Source organism: Drosophila albomicans, chromosome 2R (genome assembly GCF_009650485.2).
Source record: "Drosophila albomicans strain 15112-1751.03 chromosome 2R, ASM965048v2, whole genome shotgun sequence".
NCBI classification, from domain to species: Eukaryota; Metazoa; Arthropoda; class Insecta; order Diptera; family Drosophilidae; genus Drosophila; species Drosophila albomicans.
Genome location: NC_047631.2, coordinates 20,027,476 through 20,047,043, shown reverse-complemented (window position 1 = coordinate 20,047,043; position 19,568 = coordinate 20,027,476). Strand labels below are relative to the sequence as shown.

At 40.4% G+C, this 19,568-nt stretch overlaps 7 protein-coding genes and 1 non-coding gene across 12 annotated transcripts; 4 read left to right on the top strand and 4 right to left on the bottom strand.

Annotated features, from left to right (window-relative positions):
- Positions 1–166: 166 nt before the first annotated feature.
- On the top strand, positions 167–6,656 carry LOC117574062 (zinc transporter ZIP13 homolog). Of its 3 annotated transcripts, XM_034257680.2 has the most exons (7): positions 167–292; positions 403–566; positions 4,792–5,154; positions 5,220–5,327; positions 5,417–5,827; positions 5,884–6,039; positions 6,102–6,656. In XM_034257680.2, exons 3-7 carry the CDS (start codon positions 4,944–4,946, stop codon positions 6,278–6,280), a joined length of 1,065 nt encoding a protein of 354 aa, XP_034113571.1. In that variant the 5' UTR covers positions 167–292; positions 403–566; positions 4,792–4,943; the 3' UTR covers positions 6,281–6,656. The 3 variants fall into 3 exon arrangements, with proteins under 3 accessions (XP_034113571.1, XP_034113570.1, XP_034113573.1); XM_034257679.2 differs by having other exon boundaries at positions 167–566; XM_034257682.2 differs by lacking the exons at positions 167–292; positions 403–566 and adding an exon at positions 1,620–1,696.
- A 1,161-nt stretch (positions 6,657–7,817) lies between these two features.
- LOC117574063 (40S ribosomal protein S8) lies at positions 7,818–9,382 on the bottom strand. The gene is made up of 4 exons (XM_034257686.2): positions 9,254–9,382; positions 8,848–8,954; positions 8,208–8,619; positions 7,818–7,978 (listed from the first exon to the last, which is right to left on the bottom strand). The coding sequence occupies exons 1-4, from the start codon at positions 9,255–9,257 to the stop codon at positions 7,875–7,877; spliced, it is 627 nt and encodes a 208-aa protein (XP_034113577.1). The 5' UTR covers positions 9,258–9,382; the 3' UTR covers positions 7,818–7,874.
- Positions 8,057–8,102, bottom strand: LOC117577010 (small nucleolar RNA R442). The gene has a single exon (XR_004573005.1). It is a non-coding gene; the product is annotated as a small nucleolar RNA R442 (small nucleolar RNA).
- A 424-nt stretch (positions 9,383–9,806) lies between the features above and the next one.
- LOC117574346 (uncharacterized) lies at positions 9,807–11,153 on the top strand. The gene is made up of 2 exons (XM_034258168.2): positions 9,807–10,694; positions 10,752–11,153. The coding sequence occupies exons 1-2, from the start codon at positions 10,035–10,037 to the stop codon at positions 11,016–11,018; spliced, it is 927 nt and encodes a 308-aa protein (XP_034114059.1). The 5' UTR covers positions 9,807–10,034; the 3' UTR covers positions 11,019–11,153.
- Positions 10,892–13,167, bottom strand: LOC117574345 (uncharacterized). Its single transcript, XM_034258167.2, has 5 exons — positions 13,020–13,167; positions 12,727–12,968; positions 12,478–12,663; positions 11,754–12,419; positions 10,892–11,689 (listed from the first exon to the last, which is right to left on the bottom strand). The coding sequence occupies exons 1-5, from the start codon at positions 13,048–13,050 to the stop codon at positions 11,189–11,191; spliced, it is 1,626 nt and encodes a 541-aa protein (XP_034114058.1). The 5' UTR covers positions 13,051–13,167; the 3' UTR covers positions 10,892–11,188.
- Positions 13,168–13,335: 168 nt separating this feature from the next.
- On the top strand, positions 13,336–16,034 carry LOC117574344 (KAT8 regulatory NSL complex subunit 2). Of its 2 annotated transcripts, XM_034258165.2 has the most exons (6): positions 13,336–13,926; positions 13,984–14,176; positions 14,233–14,396; positions 14,464–14,864; positions 15,265–15,681; positions 15,763–15,911. In XM_034258165.2, the coding sequence occupies exons 1-5, from the start codon at positions 13,416–13,418 to the stop codon at positions 15,640–15,642; spliced, it is 1,647 nt and encodes a 548-aa protein (XP_034114056.1). In that variant the 5' UTR covers positions 13,336–13,415; the 3' UTR covers positions 15,643–15,681; positions 15,763–15,911. The 2 variants fall into 2 exon arrangements, with proteins under 2 accessions (XP_034114056.1, XP_034114057.1); XM_034258166.2 differs by lacking the exon at positions 15,265–15,681 and having other exon boundaries at positions 13,340–13,926; positions 15,763–16,034.
- A 312-nt stretch (positions 16,035–16,346) lies between these two features.
- LOC117575294 (glutamyl-tRNA(Gln) amidotransferase subunit A, mitochondrial) lies at positions 16,347–19,390 on the top strand. 2 transcript variants are annotated; one of them, XM_034259441.2, is made up of 4 exons: positions 16,347–16,508; positions 16,567–16,814; positions 16,876–17,121; positions 18,241–19,390. In XM_034259441.2, the coding sequence occupies exons 1-4, from the start codon at positions 16,476–16,478 to the stop codon at positions 19,235–19,237; spliced, it is 1,524 nt and encodes a 507-aa protein (XP_034115332.1). In that variant the 5' UTR covers positions 16,347–16,475; the 3' UTR covers positions 19,238–19,390. The 2 variants fall into 2 exon arrangements, with proteins under 2 accessions (XP_034115332.1, XP_034115334.1); XM_034259443.2 differs by lacking the exons at positions 16,347–16,508; positions 16,567–16,814; positions 16,876–17,121 and adding an exon at positions 18,036–18,130.
- LOC117575295 (NADH dehydrogenase [ubiquinone] 1 beta subcomplex subunit 11, mitochondrial) lies at positions 17,197–17,949 on the bottom strand. The gene has a single exon (XM_034259444.2). The coding sequence runs from the start codon at positions 17,818–17,820 to the stop codon at positions 17,377–17,379; it is 444 nt and encodes a 147-aa protein (XP_034115335.1). The 5' UTR covers positions 17,821–17,949; the 3' UTR covers positions 17,197–17,376.
- Positions 19,391–19,568: the final 178 nt, after the last annotated feature.

Here is a 19,568-nt window from a genome sequence, read left to right as displayed (position 1 = left end):
AGAGAATTGGTATTTTTTAAAACGTTAAATAGTATATTTTTAAATTGAACTTGCCGTCACGGTGACCGCGCGCATATTGAACCAGTCAGCTGTTCCGCGTAGCCATGTTTGTTTTTCGCACGGCCCAAAACAAAACAAAAAGTGCGCACATAAGGCATACCTGCTTCATTTCAGCTGTAATAGCCCGCGTCGAAACAACCACAGAATTGATAACATTCTCGAATGCTAAATAACTGGGTCAAAATCCCTGTAAATTGAATAAAAAGTGCAACACAATTACGAATTTAAGCTTGTAAGCATCTCGAATAATAAGTAATACCAGTTACTCAGTCTCAGTGTAGATTAGTGGCCTGGCAAAAAAATTGATCGATACTGCGCATTAAGAATCTGTTTGCATATTAGACCCAGCAACCACTGCACAACAACAACAACAAAGAAGAAGTAAATGCGATTGTGATCAAAAGTCGGCGTTACGTATTTAAAGCATTAATAATGCAGACAAAGGCAAGCCAAAGCAGCGGCGGTTCAGCGAATTAACTGTAAACACAATACGGAACAAAAAGACGGTAAGCAGGAAGCGCTGCATAACTAACCTACACCTACAACCAAAAATAAATATATTTGTATGTGTTCATGTATACAGTTAAGTTTGAAGTGATGATAAAACGTCACAACTACTCACTGTGGCCATATTTGTTATTTTTGCGAGCAGCACTAAAGTTTATTAAAGGGAATCTGTGCACTGAGCAGCACTTGAATATGGCCGAGTGACTTGGCTGATAATCGAAGCGATAACGCCTCACAAAGCCAAAATATGTATGAAACAAAAGGCAACAACAAATGATAGGCTGGCATATTGATAAACCGGTTTTTGGGCCCAGTTCACAATTGCGTCGCAATGACTATGAGCAGCCAATAAATTATGTATTCGATGGTCAATTCATAGTGCTAATGTTGGAACAATATTTGTTTTTTTGTAATTTCACAATTCATTGTTATTGTCACATATTGTATACTATGGCATGCATATATTGGAATGCACATATGGTGCCGAGAGCAAACGACGCCATGTTGCCACTTTTGCTCTCAATGGCGTCCTCTCTCATTTTGCTGTCTCTCTTTTGCACAGCTGATCGCCTCACGCGGTCTACTACGCTTATCATTTCGTCACTTTGACTGTGATTTCTGATTACCCTACACACACATGCACTCAAAAAACAATGCATGTGCAAACATTTGTAGTTACACATATATGCAAGCATAGTCTGCATTCGTCGTCAAATGACACATTCTCATTAAAACGTACTTTGATGGAATGGCACGTTCCGATTGATAGCAGTGCATTTGTAGCTCCATCTCGCTCTCTCTGTTCTGACTACTTGTGGAGTGCAGCGTGCAAAATAATATGCGCCATTTGAAATCGAGTGAAGAACTTGGAAACAATTGATCGTAAGCAGCCACAAAAGCAGCTGATTCATGTGTCTATCATATATGTATATTACATATTAATAAATATATGTATGTATTATACGTATTCACTGGAACCCCCCCAAAACGACTATTTTGTGCAGATCGCTTGAACATTTGTGTGTTATAAGAAGGCGGGACAACGCATCTCTGTTTTCATATCGAGCAAAGTCGCTGGCGTGATAAGACGTTGAACGATTGTAAATTTCCGCATTAGTAGCAGTCAAAAGTGAGTGAATAAAATGTTGTATTTGAGTGTGTCTGTGTGTATTTTTCAAAGATAAACAATCCACATCCACACACATGGATACCACAAATCAAGTTCAAAGCACCGGCAACCGCAGCCAGAGAAAGACCGAGAGAGAGAGAGAGACAGAGAGAACAGTACTTGTCAATTTTCAATAGGCAACAAAAAGTTGGTTTCGTACTCAATAGTCTTTTGTCCTCCATATCTATGCATATGTACGGATCTGGTATATGTACAGACATGTGTATATACTGTAGGTAGCAGTGTCAATTTCTGTAATTGAAATGCTTTGTTGTTGTTGCTGTTGTTGTTGTGCGTAACGTTCTTTTGCTGATTTTATGTACTATAAAATATCCCGCTCTCTCTTTCCGTCTTTTTGTCTGATATCAGAGCATCTAGAGATGACTATTTCTTTCTGATTTACGTGCTGTGTTTCGGCTTTGGCCCCTCAAGCAATATTCGCATAAATATATACTTATTTATGTACTACGTCTACTATTATAAACTGGTATTAGCTGAGGCCACCTCGTTCTTCAGGTTAACACAAGTGTTTCAGCGACTTCAAAACACATGTGTTGTTCTTCATAAAGTTGTGACTGCTGACGTTAAATAGTTTAAAAGATAATACAAATAAACATTACCCCAATTAAAGTGTACATCAAATGCTGGGATATTTGTATGAAAAATGTGAGAAGTGTATACCTTTGGATACATTATATTACTGGCAATAGGAATCAAATTGTAGTGTGCATCATCTGATTTGATATTTGCATAAATAGATTTAAAAATTAATGAAGTGAATATACATTATATCAGCTGATAAAAGAAGAAAATTGTAGAAACTAAAAGACATAATATTAGCTGATAAAAGTATCCATATTATAATGAATGTCAGATGCTGTGATATTTGTAACCATATTTTCTTTAATTTTATTCCTATATTTATATTTAGTTTAAGTATTAAACACACCGCAGCAACAGTTAGATTGTTTGGTGAGCACAGTAGACAGTGCATTTATTTACTAACAAACAATAAACCGCGTCTGCGTCTCCGCTGATTAGCAATGTAAGGCCAAAAACAACTACAACTATCAGCTGCCAAGTGCTTGTTGTCTATTTTGTTGTTTTTATTTTTGATAAGCAAACCGCAGTCGTCGCTTGATAGGTCGGCTGAGCAGTTAAAACAGCTTGCTGTTGTCAGCTGGTGAGAGAGAGAGAGAGAGACGGCGTTGTTAATAGAAACCGTTTAAACGCATTTGCCATACCAATTTGGCATTGATGTACGTATACGTGATATTCGAAGGCACATATACAAAACTCCCTCCCCCATTATTTCCATACCCACCAAGTGATCAATCACAATCAACCGCGAGAGTGAGAGAGAGAGACAAAGAAAAACTCGGGTGGTTTCGATGTTCACGTTTTTCGATATTTATCCACAGTTGACGGGTCGCAAAACACCACCGAAGACTCGACTCATTTTCGTTAGGCCCCATGTTAATCATGGGGTACTAAGTACTTGGTATATCTGCTTACCATCGTCTGTCTACACGCTCTCGCCTATTGCCATTTTGAGCGCGGCGTCGTCTATTTATATTCGGTATACTCGGTAGTACGGTAGTATGTATCTTATCGCCAGAAATTGAACAATTTAAGCTGCATTGTGCTGTGCACATCAAATCGAACAAAACTAATACTGAAGCGAACTGATTCAGAGTGTGTCGTAAATCACAGGTGCACACAGGTCTTCGACACTTCCCAAGTAACTAGCCAAAATGCCAGCTAGAATTCGTTGACCAGCGTTCAGTCTCCTTGTGATCGCCAACTGATTCAGATTCTGATTCGGATACGGATACGGAGTGAATATCAGATTGTATTTCGTTGTGTTGTTCCAGACTTTCCACAAAGTGTGTGAGCTTGCTTGATAAACTGTTTTGAATTTGTGTTAATTTGAATTTGCAATAAATTGCTCGTTTTCCTTGAGCACAACTCGATAGCTGTCACATTGTGTGATCATATTACAAAATTCAGGGCAGTTTTGCGTCTATGAAACTATGAACAAACAAACATTACGCCGAGGCTTTTAAAGTGATTAATAAATAGATTAAAATATCTTTGCAAATTACAAATGAAGCTTAGGCGCATTAAATTATTACAAATCGAATACCATCCATAGCTTCAAAAGTGTAAAAAAGTGCGATATTAATTCAAAAATGTTTTATTGCAAATTTCATATCAAACTTAGGCGAACTTTTATAAAATTCCACTAGCTTAATTTGACTTTCATTTAATTTCTAAAGTGGCAACTTAAAACTCTGCTTAAAATTTGGGATATTAAATCTTAAAGCTATTAGAAAATTAATCCTCAAATATTTGCAAATTGCATATCAGTTTATTAGACGCATTTTTCCATTAATATCTTAAGACAACATTAATATCTTATTTCTATATTGGCAGCTATGAGCTGTGCTTAAAATTGTTGATACTCCTTCTTAAAGTGTTCAGTAAATATTTAATGAATATCAACTGCGCTTAAAATTGGCTATTAATGCAACATTTATTAAGTCTATTTATTCATTTAATCCTTTAAGAAATTAAATACTTAATTGCTGCAATTATTAATGTGTAGTAAATGACTTGAAGTGAGTTCGATCTTTAGAAAACTTTGAGAGAACAGTCCACACTCGCTGAGGTATTAGAGGACTCTTGATAAACTGTCACTTTTTACACGGTTATCAGTTATCTAGTCATAAGTCTATAAGCTGGGCTACTCGAGTGCTTTTACACTATGTAGCCGCGATCTTATCGTTCAGGGTGTCAGTCAGAGTCAGTCAAGAGTGAAGCAGCTTGTGGCCAGCTCAGTTGGCTATCGACTGTTGTGACGCGCATCGCGAGGATTTGGACATCAATCTGGTATTAGCAAATGATTTTGCTGCACTGCTTCGAGTCGGTTGCTAGGCGACTTGGCTGGGAAATTTCAGTTTCTATTTGTTGTTTATAGGAAAATAATATCTATACTGAATTAAAATTCGAAAATTAAAAAAAAAGATGATTACATCGTTTCTTGTTTCTTGCAGGTTTCTATAAAGACAAATTGTTTGCATCCACTGGAAGACATGACCAGGAACTGATTGCGGCCATTAGCTAAATACCAAAGACATTTTTAAGTCCAATAAATCAAAATAGTAGAAAACAAAGCCAACAGATTAAAGACATTCTCATCACCACAATGAATGCGAGCAGCAGTTTTTTCGATGAACACTTTGGCATGATCTATGCGAATCTGGTGAATCAATATGTGCCCGAATACATAAAGAGCATGGAGTACACACCGTGGGTATTCTCGCTGCTCGGCTCCGTTGTGATCGGTCTCAGCGGCATCTTTCCATTGCTCATCATACCCACAAACGAGAAACTAGCCAAGGAGGGCTATAAAGATCGTAAGTTAATTCCCCTTGCAATATGACCACAACAATGTTAATTATTATTTTCATTACTTTATCAGCGTCTGAGTCAAAGTTTTTGCGTGTGCTGCTCAGCTTTGCGGTGGGCGGACTGTTGGGTGATGTTTTCCTACATTTACTGCCAGAAGCCTGGGAGGGCGATAACCAGAGTGAGTAATCTTTCATTCTCTCTCTTTTGTTGCTACCAAATGCAGATAAGGTAATTCCCCACCTTGTGGTTTTTCTCTGCTATTTGCAGGCTCCGACGGTCATCCATCGCTGCGCTCCGGTTTGTGGGTGCTTTCCGGAATACTCATCTTCACAATCGTCGAGAAAATCTTCTCGGGCTACACGAGCGCCGACGAGGAGAATCCACAGCCCAAGTGTGTGGAGATTGCGAATTGTCTGTTGCGTCGTCATGGCGGCAAATTGCCCGAAGGCCAGACCGTAGATAGCTGTGGCGCCTGTGACATTGAGGATGTGGATAAGGTGTGCTTTTTGCGTGAACGCGAGGAGAAGGCCAAGGGTCCGAAGGAGCAGCCCAAGAAGGTGGCTGGCTACTTGAATCTGCTGGCCAATTCCATTGATAACTTTACACACGGACTCGCGGTTGCGGGTTCTTTCCTCGTCTCGTTTAGGCACGGAGTGCTGGCCACTTTCGCCATACTGCGTAAGCAATTCCATATTATATTTTGTGTTTTCGAGGCTAATTCACTTTGCTTGCAGTCCATGAAATTCCACACGAAGTGGGCGATTTCGCCATACTGCTTAAATCCGGCTTCAGTCGCTGGGATGCAGCACGCGCCCAATTGCTGACCGCCGGCGCCGGTTTATTGGGCGCTCTCGTCGCCATTGGCGGCTCCGGCGTTACTTCAGCAATGGGTAAGTCAACTTGGCAACCACTGTAAAGAATTTCTCTCTTTATCTAATCTTAATCTTTGCAGAGGCGCGCACATCCTGGATCATGCCATTCACCGCTGGCGGATTTTTGCACATTTCGTTGGTCACAGTATTACCAGATCTCTTGAAGGAGGAGGAACGCGTGGAGTCGGTCAAACAGCTGCTGGCTTTGATCTTTGGCATCGCTTTAATGGCAGTCATGACAATGCTATTCGAGCACTGAACAACAGAGTAGCTCTTCCCATCCCACGCACCATCATCAACGATCGCCAGCAACTAAGGAATCGATTTAGGATAAAAGTTGCTCTAAACTAAATTTTCTGTTATCTTCGCAGCCACTGCAAAAATTCCAAAAATTTTTCATTTGGCAGTACAAATTGCCAGTTATTCGATTAGAACAGAACTACATAGATATGTTAATTAACACTACGACTACGAATAACTGGCACCGTTTGTGTTATTGTAATTATAGCCAACTCTAAAATACGAATGATATTTGAACTATTGTTATTGATTACGTATATTTTGTACCATAACTGTATGAATTAAAATTGCATAGAAACAAGCGAAAAATATACACATAAATATACTTCTCATTTTTCTTCCTCACTTTTTGAGTTATTTCGCATGGCGAAGAAATTAGTGATGGCTACTATTGAATTTCAGAAATGAATACCTAAGCAGCCACCTAATTGACGTAATCCTAGCTCTAGTCGTCTTTTTTGAAGTCTATGATTATAATAATGTAATAAATTAGAATTGATATCGATACATAAATAATTGAAATTGTATCCAATTCTGATTTTTATTTTAACCGAGCTACAAATTTAAAATAATTTATAACCCTTCATTAATGAAGGAGAGAATTGCTGACACATTTTTACGCCTTCAAGAAAAATAATCGAAGAAATCTATATGGAATCTAGATTTAATATCCACTCTATGGTTAAATGAATACTTCATTGGATTAACAAAATAACGAGTAAATAAACACACCTGTCGATACTAAAGAACAATTATAGATTTCTAAAATACATAAATGTCTGCAAATTAATTAGTATTAGATATACAATCCTGATTATTTCCTTGAATTTGTAATTGCAGCAAAGGTCGTTTACAATATTCTTTTATTGTGGGATTTATCAGCTTCGGGTGACGAAATCGATTAGTAATGACTTCAACTCAATTACAGGAAATTAATGGACAGGAAGGAATATATATTTATCTTTCAGCTACCTGATGGACATAACCCAACCTCGTCATGATGATTAACAATAGCTCATGGTATCGGTCACGTCTCGTTTAAAGCCTTTTATACCCATAGTCCGGGGAATTAAAGTTCTTGCTATCACAATACAATGGATGGGAAGTGTTCTAACTGCTTTTGAAACTATGTAGCAATTATATCGAATTTTCAGCCATAAACAATAGATGTCAACTTGAAAAACTCGCCCAACTAATACCCAACACGTTAAGATAATAAGCATTAGTTATATAATAAAGATTCGACTACCATTTTGTTGACTATTCCCTGATATAATTAGTTTAACATACAAATCAAATTAAACTACCTTGTAATCGACTTGCAAGAATTCTGCATTAAGAATACGTATATATTCAGCTTTTGTAAAAGGTCGCTCTCTTTTTGATTTTTATAGAAATTATGTTATATTACAAACAAAAACTATTGAACATAGTTGAATTGCAATAGCGATCAATTAGTAAAGTGTTAAAAGTTTTTCTTATAAAAAAACAAGCCGTTTTATTTGTTTCTGTTTGCAAATCAGTTGTTTGTTTTGCATTCTTATCTAGTGCCTTTATTTCTTAGACTTGATCTTCTTAAGGTAGAATTCCAATTCCTTGCCTTCCAGAATGTAGCCATCGGAGCGACCGCACTGTCCGGGGCGGGAAGAGATGCAAGCTGCAGATAGAGAGAAGAGATACATTAGATAGAGAAACATTCAAAACAAAAGTGTAGCTAAAGAGTTTATACGAATGTCATCAGAGTAACTATGACAAGCAAAAATCACACCCAGCTGGCTGCAACGCACTTAAAACAAGATTGTTGCATAAAAGTAGCTGGATCGCTAGAGTTCTTTCATCATCGACTATCAAACTAACTTCAAAAAGAGAGGGGAATAGAAACATACCCAAGATGCGACCAGAGGTGAACTGATCCTCAAGAGCCTGCTCGACCTTGCCGTACTTTTGGCGCTCCAGGTACTTCTTCATGGTCTTTTCGCTGCGCTTCTTGGTCAGCACATCGTTCTCATCCTCCTTCTGTGCGTGCTTGGGATTACGCTTGCGTCCCAAAGGCAACACATAGTGTGACTCGTACCATTGACGGAATGGCGTGGCATCGATGACAACAATGCTGTTCTTCACCAGCGTCTTGGTGCGCACCAGCTCGTTGTTGGAGGCATTGTACACAACATCGGCAATACGAGTTTTGCGGGCAACACCCTCAGAGGCCCACGCAAAGTTACCGTTCTCAAGGCGCAGAGCGCGGAACTTGGTGTTACCACCACGAGTGCGCACGGTGTGCACGCGGGAAGAGCCAAGCTGTAAGATCAAAAAATAGGTTATAATATAGCGAACATATCACAAGTCAGATGTAGAGAATCATGTATTGATATCAGTAGTCCGAACATAATGCATTTAAATCATCAAAGATATATTGCTCACGAACAAGTCGCGTGCTTATTGCAGTTGACACGCGTTAACATCATTTAACAACAATGGCGATATACAGTTAATATGGGCTGAGTGATGGCGGGAGGGGTAACTCACCTTGGTGTTGGCAGCGGGGCGGCCCAGCTCGAACTTGCGCTTCTTGCGGAGCGACTTACGCTTGCCACCAGTGGCACGACGCTTGTGTGAACTATCACGGCTAATACCTTAAATCGATACAAATAAAATACAAATTACAATCCATTCAATTTTTAAATTGAACATCAAGAAAATCGCACCAACACACACATACACACATGCACACACAACACTGTAGCACGCGGTGGTGCTGCCTGCTGTTCAAACTTCAAAAGTCACAAATATATAGCGAATTTTACATTTTTCACATATTCCTTAATTGCAACGCTTGCATTCGTGTATTCTGTGCACTTTTGTAGTGTTTTTAAGCATATCACTGACGATTTTCTTGATATTTTAACGCATTTTCATCAAGCCGACGACTCACCCATGTTCGAGTAAAAAGCGAGAAAGAAAGGAAAAGACACGCACAACCTCGTGTCAAAAATTTTTAGGTTATCGAATGGGCAGTACTAGTGCAATTTGACAGCGATGGGCAGCACTTATACAGGGTTGCTATCAAATGACTGCCAACTTTTGGCAAAATATTATATTTATTCAATCAATGTAGATCAATTAACAACAATTTAACAAATATATGTATATATAATTATATAGATCGATTTAATAATAAATAATAATTAATAATAAGTCATTGGCAAAAACAACTACATTTCATAATTGATTATTACTTCTTTCGATATTTCTCCACTTCTATTTGTTCATTTATTTATTATTGTTTATCATTAAAAAAAAAGTCATTATTGCTTTAACATAATATAAGAATAATATCAAAGTGTATAAATTCCAAATAATAAAACAAACATATTGCGCGCGTTCACCGATTTGGAATAATAGTTCAATTACGTCAAAAAGAACTACCAGTCGATATATATCGATTAATGTGTCAATTTGCCCATTACTAGCAAACCAACAGCATCGATATTGTCGATACATCGAGGGTCTCTCTATCCCAACTGTACACGAACTAAAAATACACTTTGTCGTTCAGGATTATTGAAGTTGTTCGAGCGAACCAAATTCGGAGCGATTCGCCAATCCAACAAAATACCCAAAACGAACCAGACATTGATAAACCAAAGCACAAAATTGTATTGTGTGTAAACAAAAACCGAAGGCTTGCTGAACCAACGACCAACGTCATAAATATGGTAGGCAGGAATGCCAAGGCATTGTCACATTTCCACCGCCTCACCGAGTACGTTGTGCAATGCAAGCATTGTGATAAGACGCTGTCATCTAAACACACATCCTCGAATCTAACGCGCCACTTAATTCGCAATCACAAACTTCTCGCTCGCGCCATATTTGCCGGTGACGAGGGAAAAATGCTGGCAGAGCTGCGCGAGGAACTCAACGCAACCGATGCGGAGCCCGATCTCCATTTGGGCGCAGATGTCAACATGGGAGAGCGCGAGACTAAAACGGCAGTACGCACCATAATTGACAATCAACAACAGCAGCGTCACGAGCAGCAACATCATCACCCCGAGATGCGCAACAAAGTCATTGGCAAAAACAACAAACTGTGGGCGCATTTTGTGCGCATTTCCGAGTTTATGGCAAAGTGCAAGCATTGTAGTAAAACGCTCTCATCAAAGCATTCGTCGTCCAATTTGATGCGACACATTATCCGGCGCCATCACAATTTCTCCAAAAATCTTAGCTATTCTCAACACAGTCTGATATCACCTAAGAAGGAGCTGTTAAAGGGCGAGGAGCGTCGTCAAGTCGATCCATTGGAAAAGGTGGACTTTGATGATGTCGATAGCATCATTGAGAAGGTCACGGACCATATGGATGATGAAGTAAGCTCATTGAAATATTCTGTTCATTAGATTTAAATTAATTAATTTATGTCGCAGGAACCCTTCTATGAATATGTGGTGGACAATACAGAAATGATGGTGCCGCGACACTGTGAAGAAGAACCCTCCAATCTGACCAATTCCCTGGAGCATCCAGGCGACACAAATTCTCTGACGGAGCCCACTACACAATTGGATGAAAAGCTAAAGGCGGAGACCATTTATTACAATGAGATGGCTGAATTGGCCAGGGCCAAGAGACGTTTGATTGATCTGCAGGCAAAGAAACTGTTACTGGACATGAACGTAGTCGATGACAATTGATTAATTAACATAAAAATTAATTCATTTGCTTGTTATAATAGTAGAGGATGTAAGCACATTAATGTTAGGTTGGTTTATGTAACAGTTTGAACTTAAAAACTTACACATTACACTTATATACATAATTATAAACTATATGCTACGCTACGAATATACGATCTATGTATACATTAATTTGTAGTTGTTGTATTGACAAGTTCTTTCAGCTTCTCAAATTCCAAACGCTCTTTGCGCACCTGTTGCGCCACCAGAAACTTTTGCATGCGATAGAATCCAGCTTTTTCGCTGAAATACATAGCCTGCTGTCGCAACACATCCTCTTTGAGTTCCCTCATCAGTGGAGTATCATCCGATTGTATTGTTGTCGTTACCAGCTGCGCATCGTTGCTCTGATTGCTCAGATCGGAATAAGCATTTTCACCCGATTGCAGCGATGGTGATTTTTCACCCGCAGCACTTTCATATAAGTCAGCTCCGATTTCTTCTACATCGTTGAGATCATCTTCCACTTCGATGATGTCGTTGTAAAGAGCTTCATCGGAGATGGGCGCTAAAATCTCTAATGGCTCGGCTCGCTCGCCACTGTCTCCGCCCGAATTGCTATCCTCACTAATCACTGCAGAGTAAAGCGTGCCCAGCTCGTCTCTCTCCTGTTCCACAACAGCATAGTCCTATAAAAAGCGAATTGTTTAAGTCAATAATCATTATAAGATATATAAATACAAACCAACTTACATCATCGTACTCGCATCGCATTGCCGCCCCATGAATCTTGATCATGTGCCTGCTAATGGTATCCTCCATGTGTTCGTTATCTTCAAATTGCTCTGCACACATTTGACACTTCCACACTCCAGACTCGCTGGTTGCCTCGCAAAAGCTAAAGAACGAACTTTCCATGTCTGCATCTTGTGATTCCAACTTAACACCCATTTGGCTGGCATCCTGTAGATGCCATATAATGTTGTGCATGCGATGCAGATGTCGCTGTAGATTACTGGTGCCCTGATATGACAAGTTCTTCAGACACACACGACAACGCACCGTGTCCTCCGAGAGTCGTGTTATGTACTTCCAGACGACGCTGCCAATGATGCTACGCCGGGTCGATGGCAATCCCTGTTCATTGGAAGTGCTGGATGTTGCGACATCTTGCACATTATCACTGGACTCCACTTTCACCACGGTCGTCTCGTCCATGATGTCGTGTCTGCGCTGCAAATGCGTGATCACATTTGCTGTGCCGTGGAAACGCATGCGTCTGTTGCACAGCTTGCAGAGCACCGTGTTCTTCGACAGCTTATCACAATAGTTCCACACGTAACTGGAGCCTTTGCGTTCCCTTCTAAAGGCCGAAGCGGGATCTGCGCCAAACTGTAGGCTGCGTGGCATATGATATGTCTAGTATGAAAGTTGCTTTAATTGATATCATTACTAATGTTTATATTAGACTGCTTACGACTTCTTCGATCTTCTCCGCGTGCATTCGCTTCAGATGCTTGGTGATATTGGAGGTGTTGCCACCGCCAAAGTATAGCACCTTCTTGCAGAGATGGCACAGTGCCCGCTTGTGATCCAGCTTGGTGCAGAAGTTCCACACAATGCTGCGATTTGGACGACCTTTTTTAACAGCATCGTCAGGTTGCTGCAATTGGAAAACAAACTTTTGTTATCAATGCGGTTTATATATTGCGGGCCTTCAACTGACCACATCATTGACGCCATGCACAGTTTGCAGGTGACGCCCCAGGTTGGCGGTCTTGTTGCCAAATGTTTCGTTGCAGATCTGACACCTGTAGACATCTGAGTGATCGGGAACTGGATTAAAATAATTCCAGACGTAGCTGCGACGTTTGTTCTTCATGGATTTTGTAAGCGAGCGTGTGTTTTCTAGCTGTTCATTGTCGGCTTCCATATCGACCATGGCATCACTATCCTCCGACATCTCATCTGTAATTTAACGCTTTAATAAACGTTGCAAATTCAAAACTTACAACTTACATCTCAATTTCATGTTTCCCTCGTTCATCATCTCTGGCTTTTGGCGATGCACTCAATATATATATGTATATCGACAGACATTTCGATAACTGGTTCCAAGGCGGTTAATATATCAAAATTAATGCTAAAACACCATTTATAAAATTAGTTTCGAATATAGATTATTTATAATTAAATATAATAAATTTCAATAATTTTGAAATTTACTACGCTTAAAATATCCAAGTTATTTGTGTTTGTAATAATCGTTACCATCGCTATCAGTTACGGTAGTCACATCAACAGCAAGCTTCGATAACAAGCAGTATTATCGTTTCAAGTCACATCACCAGTAAGTTGCTTCGCATTTTTATTGTGTCGTCGTCGTTGGAAAATCTGTCGAAACTGTGTGTGAAAATGGCAAGTTTTTCGCCCAATCAATTGCGGCAATGCGCCCGATTCACGGGAACTGCCTGCACACCGGAAAAGGAGCAAAAACTGCGTGATCAAATACACAGTGAACTGGCAAAAATTAAATATTGCAGTAATCCCACATACGAATGCAGCTTGATGCGCATTGATGGCTACGAATATTGCATTCGCCACATTTTACGTGATCCACGCGCCAATTATCGCCAATGCTCCCATGTTTATCCCAATGGACGCAAGTGCACCAATGCGGTACCCAAATTGGACACAAAAAAAGAACAGATTTTGACCACGTTGTGCTTCGAACACAATCGTCAAACCCAATTGCAAAAGACACATTTATCAGTGGGTCGCTTGCGTAGTCGTGTGGAAACCAATGAGACCCTCTTGAACAGTTTGTCGCATCACATTAATGTGGAGGACATAAAGCCGGAGTTACCCAAACACGAGCCGGACGATGATGAAATTGATGTTGTATCACCACATGTGACTCCATTTGGTAAGTTTGCATTGTTATGAGGATTTAAACAATTATTTAATTAATATTGACTTGTAGTCAATCAGGATCACACCAGCAGCATGGGACAGGTAGTGTCCAGCGTTCGTAAGCGTCGTCGCATTTTGGATTATGCCTCAGACAGTTCCAGCAACGATGAGGATCCGCCTTGTCTGCGCAACACAGCACGCGATGTAGAGTTTTATGAATCGGACTACGAAAGTGTCGATTCCGAGGAGGATGATCCACTCAAGTGAGCCCGGAAAGCACCTAATTAATTATCATTAAGTTAACATTTGTTGTTTGTAGGCACGCTGGCGTTTATACCAGAGCGGAAGCAGTGCGTCTCTCAGAGTTGAAGCTGATTAAGCTGCAGGGCTTGTATCGCGAACAAATCAATCACTTGCAACACGTCTTTAAGCAGCGTCGCCGCAGCTATTTGCATGACATACGCCGCGAGCGTGAAACATACTGTAAATGCTTGAGAGTTGCAATTGACATTTCGAATATATATTTATTAATTTCGCTATTCACTTGCAGGCAGCATTCATGATCAACTGAAGGACACGCCGCATGAGCGCAAGCAGTACGAACAGCTTAAGGCACTCAACAGTTACCACCGCCGTCAAGGCATGGAAGCGGTGCTTTACAAGAAGATGAAGGAGAAACGCTCGCGAGACACTATGCTCTCGTCTAAATCTTCTAGTCAGCCCAAATGCATCTTTACCGAAGGTGGCGTCAAGTGCGGCGAACGCACGTTGCCCTGTTGCAAGCACTGCCGCAAGCACATACTCGAGGATAAGCGTCAGGTGTTGTATCGTGCTTGCGGTGTCGAGCGCAGTGGAGTCGTGTGCCAAGAACCTGTGGCCAGCATACTCGAGGACTCGACGTGTGTGCTGCATTTGAATGTGGCGCCGGCCAAGCGTCAGTACATACAAAAGGTGCGTTAAACAGAGGCTGTGCCCCTAACTCTACTACTACCAACTACCACCAACCACAACCACCAAACCACAATCACTACTACAACCTCAACCACTAGCACCTTAATTAAGCCAAACAAAAAACACTTGCGCGCTTACATTTTGTATACATTTGCATACATCAAACACAGACTTGTCTATATATACAGCATACATGTATATACCTCGATTAGTTGGTAGTGTTGCTTACTATATAGTATATAGTCCTAGCTAGACATACGACACGCATACATAAGTATTTCGTATTTAGCATAGCGTTTAAAATGAACAAGCTTGTGATCAAACAAAAAAAAAAAATGTTGAAATAAAAGACAGACCTCTCATTCCCCACCCATCTCCAACTCCTTTCACCTCACGATAGTTTTATGGCGTGCCAAGCACACCGAACATCGAAAGTGTATTTGCCTCAAGTCACCCAAGTGCACCAGATAGTGATGATGGAGACGTTGACAATCGATCGCCGATGTCAAACACTATATTGAATTTTAATAGTGAAACAGCCAATACGATTGATGAGAACTATGCCATGTTGCTGGACATGGACGATAATGGTCTGGATTTGGCGTTTGACGATGCGAACGGATTAATTTTAGATCACGAAGAAGAAATTCCACATCAAGCTGAATCAATTTCCAACTTAAATGATGTGCCAATTGATTTCAATCAAGTCGAAGCTGAAATTATGAATATTCTAGCGAGCATCGATGAAATGCCTTGGCTCGATTCATTGCTGCAATAAAATTTCACAATCAAGTCAATTGAAATCATCCTCCTGCATGTACATAATCTCATTCTTATAGATTTTTCCCATATTTCGTTTTTTATATTTCAAATTGTTATATATTTTTGTCATCTACAGAAATGCGAATCTGAAACCGAAGATGACGAACCATCGTCTACCAACGTTAAACAGGAAATTAAAAAAGAGGACGAGCAATCAGAAGCAAACAGATCTCTTAATACAACCACAGCGCATGATGGCGGAGGAGAATCGAAAAAGTAAAGGGGAAAAAATATGTCAATGTACAATGTATAGATTTTAAACTTTAATGTAGTAGTACAAATCGTTGAAAAATGTCGGAATGTTTTTTGAAATATATGTGCATATGCTTGCTTGTTAGACATAAACAATTCGAATATTTTAATTAACTCCATTTTAAAACCGGCGCCAAAGCTAAAGTTGCGAGACCTCAGTTGCAATTTTTAAATATACTGAAATATACCAATTAATAACAATTGGTTCAAGGTAAATAAATCTTTTTTCCACTGTCTTGCCTATAAAACCACTCAATTTTGATTATATAAAAATGTTAAAAAGCTGCTATTATGTATTTGTTGCTAGGTATGCACAAAATAATAATGAGAAATAATCATGCATATTGGAGACGGTGCCCATTGGCCGCTTACAATCAAATTTAAATTAATCGGCATTACGCACATCTCTAGTCAACAGGGTGCTGTTTGCAAAAGTTTATTGATGGCTAAATATAAAGCCCATTAGTTTGTTTATAATATGCATTATAAATAAAAGTATATGAAATAAAAATTTTAATTTGCAAATTTCAATTAACAATGCGACGTCACTTGCAACTGAGCATTAAACAGGTACTTGCACAAGCAAACTGAATTTGAATACTCTTCTAAAAATTGACAAATGTTTTAGCTAACTGCCGGTTACATCAATGGACAACTCTCTCCTCTACAAGTGGCGGAACAGGCACTCGAGGATGCCGTTAAGCTAAAGACACTGAATGCCTTGGTGCGTGCGACACCCGAATTGGCGAGACAGCAGGCTCAGGAATCCACAGAGCGCTATACAAAGCAGCAACCTATTGGCGAGCTAGATGGCATAACTGTGGCCATAAAGGATAATTTCTGCACTGCCAATGTGCACACAACTTGCGCCTCCCGGTAGCTAACTAAATAAAGATCTGACTTCTTTTTAATAATGTCCATTAATTTGACATTGCAGCATGCTACAGGACTTTGTGCCACCCTACGATGCAACGATGAGTGCAAGATTGCGTGAAGCGGGCGCAGTGTTGGTGGGCAAAACGAACATGGATCAGTTTGCCATGGGCGCTGGCACCGTGGATTCCATTTACGGACCCACTAAGAATATATGGAGCGAGGACTTGGCTTCCCAGGATAATTGGCGCATAGCTGGCGGTAGCTCAGGTGGCTCGGCATCAGCTGTTGCCGCTGGCTTGTGTTATGCGTAAGTAAAAAATGTATCTTTGTTTACATGTTTCTCCATAACCTCAATTGGCAACGCGAGTCGTTTAACAAAAAGTTGTGTATAGATTTCTTGGGCGCATTTTATTAATCAACTTCACACTACAGCACGATGACGTTCGATATATGCAATTTTATTGGCGTGCAGCGTGCGCGACACTCGCAGCTATGTCCACCAGAGTTCTTTCCATTACATAACATTCGCTTATAAAACAAAAACTAAAAAGGGATTTCTTCTTTAAATAATAATTTCCGTTTGACCCAAATCCTCGTCCGATGGCAGGACTATGCTGGCCTTGTCCACATAGTCGGGACTGACCAGATCCAAGCCCGCTTGCTCGCGGCGTCGTAGCTCGAGGAAACCTTCGCGCTGCGCCCAGTTGCGAAGCTGCGTGTCCGGCAAATATGACCAGTAGAATGTGCCCCACACTAGACACAAGGTGACGGCAACGAAGAATGTTGATTTGGTTGCTTTGCGATCTTCCGCTTCTGACTTGTAATCGAAGCCATAGCTCATCCAGTTCTTGGGGCTAGGATTGGCAAAGTCTTCGGTTGTAACGCTGGTAGGTGCTGCGACGGTCTCGTCCTTTTTGGGCGATGTCTTGATGCTGCGGCATGCATTAAATGCTACCGATCGTTGCAATGCCACGGCGCGGCTTGTTAGGCGAAAAAGCGCAGACATTGTTTGAGAATGCCCAATTTATTTAGCAAAACTTCGTAAATGTTTTTCAGTCTCGTTCGCTTTGGGCGCAGAGTGACCGTGCAGCTGTTTGAAAAATCAGCTGTTACCAAATTTAACAGTTGTAACAATCGATTTCACTAATGTTATCGTTTTGGAATGTAAATGCGATAAAATTGTTTATTTCAAATTAGAATGCTTTTGCAGTGCAATTGTTTGCTATACACTATGTTAAGTTAAAAATCCGGCAATTCGTCATAAATAATCTAGTTTGGATCGTGACCGTGCTGTTTTAAAAATCGGCTTCAGCCAAGTTTAATAGTGGTAGCATTCTATTGCGATCTATCATTTTACTACTATATGTTATCGATTGAAAATCCAAGTGCGCGTAAATTGATTATTTCAAATTGTTTTATTTTGCAGCGCCATTGGATCTGACACGGGTGGTTCAACTAGAAATCCTGCCTCGTACTGTGGTGTGGTGGGTCTTAAGCCCACTTATGGTCTTTGTTCCCGACATGGCTTAATTCCTTTGGTCAATTCTATGGATGTGCCTGGCATTTTAACACGTTCGGTCAGCGACTGCGTTCAAGTGCTGAATGCAGTGGCAGGACCAGATCCATTGGACTCCACTAGTGTACAGAGGCCATACAAAAAGTTGCAACTGCCTGAAGTCGACCAAATTGATTTGAGCTCCTTGAGGATTGGCATACCAAAGGAATATCACTGTGATGAGCTCTCAGCCGAGGTGCTGGAAACGTGGACCAAGGTAGCTGATCTACTAGAGACTGCTGGCGCTAAAGTGCGCCAAGTGTCGCTGCCAAACACAGCAGCGAGTATATTCGTCTATACTATTCTGAATCAATGCGAGGTGGCCAGCAACATGGCACGCTATGACGGCATTGAGTATGGACATCGTGCAGCCGATGAACGCAGCACCGAACAGCTTTATGCCCAATCTCGGGCAGAGGGTTTCAATCAGGTTGTCAAAACACGCATACTGACGGGTAATTTTCTGCTGTTACGCAAGAATTACGATCATTACTTTGAGAAGGCATTGCGAGTTCGTCGCCTGATTGCTGAGGACTTTGCCAAAGTATTTGAGACGCAGCAAGAAGCGGATAAAGTGGACATATTGCTGACTCCTACAACGCTAAGTGATGCACCAGTTTATAAGGACTTTATAACGCTGAGCAATCGTGATCAGTGTGCTGTGCAGGACTTTTGTACACAGCCCGCTAATATGGCTGGTATTCCAGCGGTCTCGATTCCTGTGCGTTTGTCTAAAGCTGGTTTGCCTTTAAGCCTGCAATTGATGAGTAACAGCTTTAACGAACAACTGCTGCTGACTGTGGCACGCTGGATAGAGGCAGAAGTCAGTTTCGATAGTCTACAGAGCCTACAGAGACATGCAATTTAATTGTGACTTAAATTAGTATGAATTTGCAAATTAAGTTTCTAAGTGCAAATTCAAACGTTTATGGAGCAGTGCTAGAAATATCGAAATGGGCTCAATAAATCGATAACAGATGTGTGCTGTGATTGCGTTGTTGTTTGGTTAATTGTGGCGAATTGGCACCAGTGTTGCCAACTTGGCTATTTTCTAGCCAGATTTGGCTATTTTGCATGACCTAAAACTAGAAACCACTCAATTTTGCTAGAGCCTGTTATGTTGGCTATTTCACAAAAAAATTTGCTATTTTTTAGCTATTTTAAATTATTTGTAATATTTGATTATATGTATTTATTTA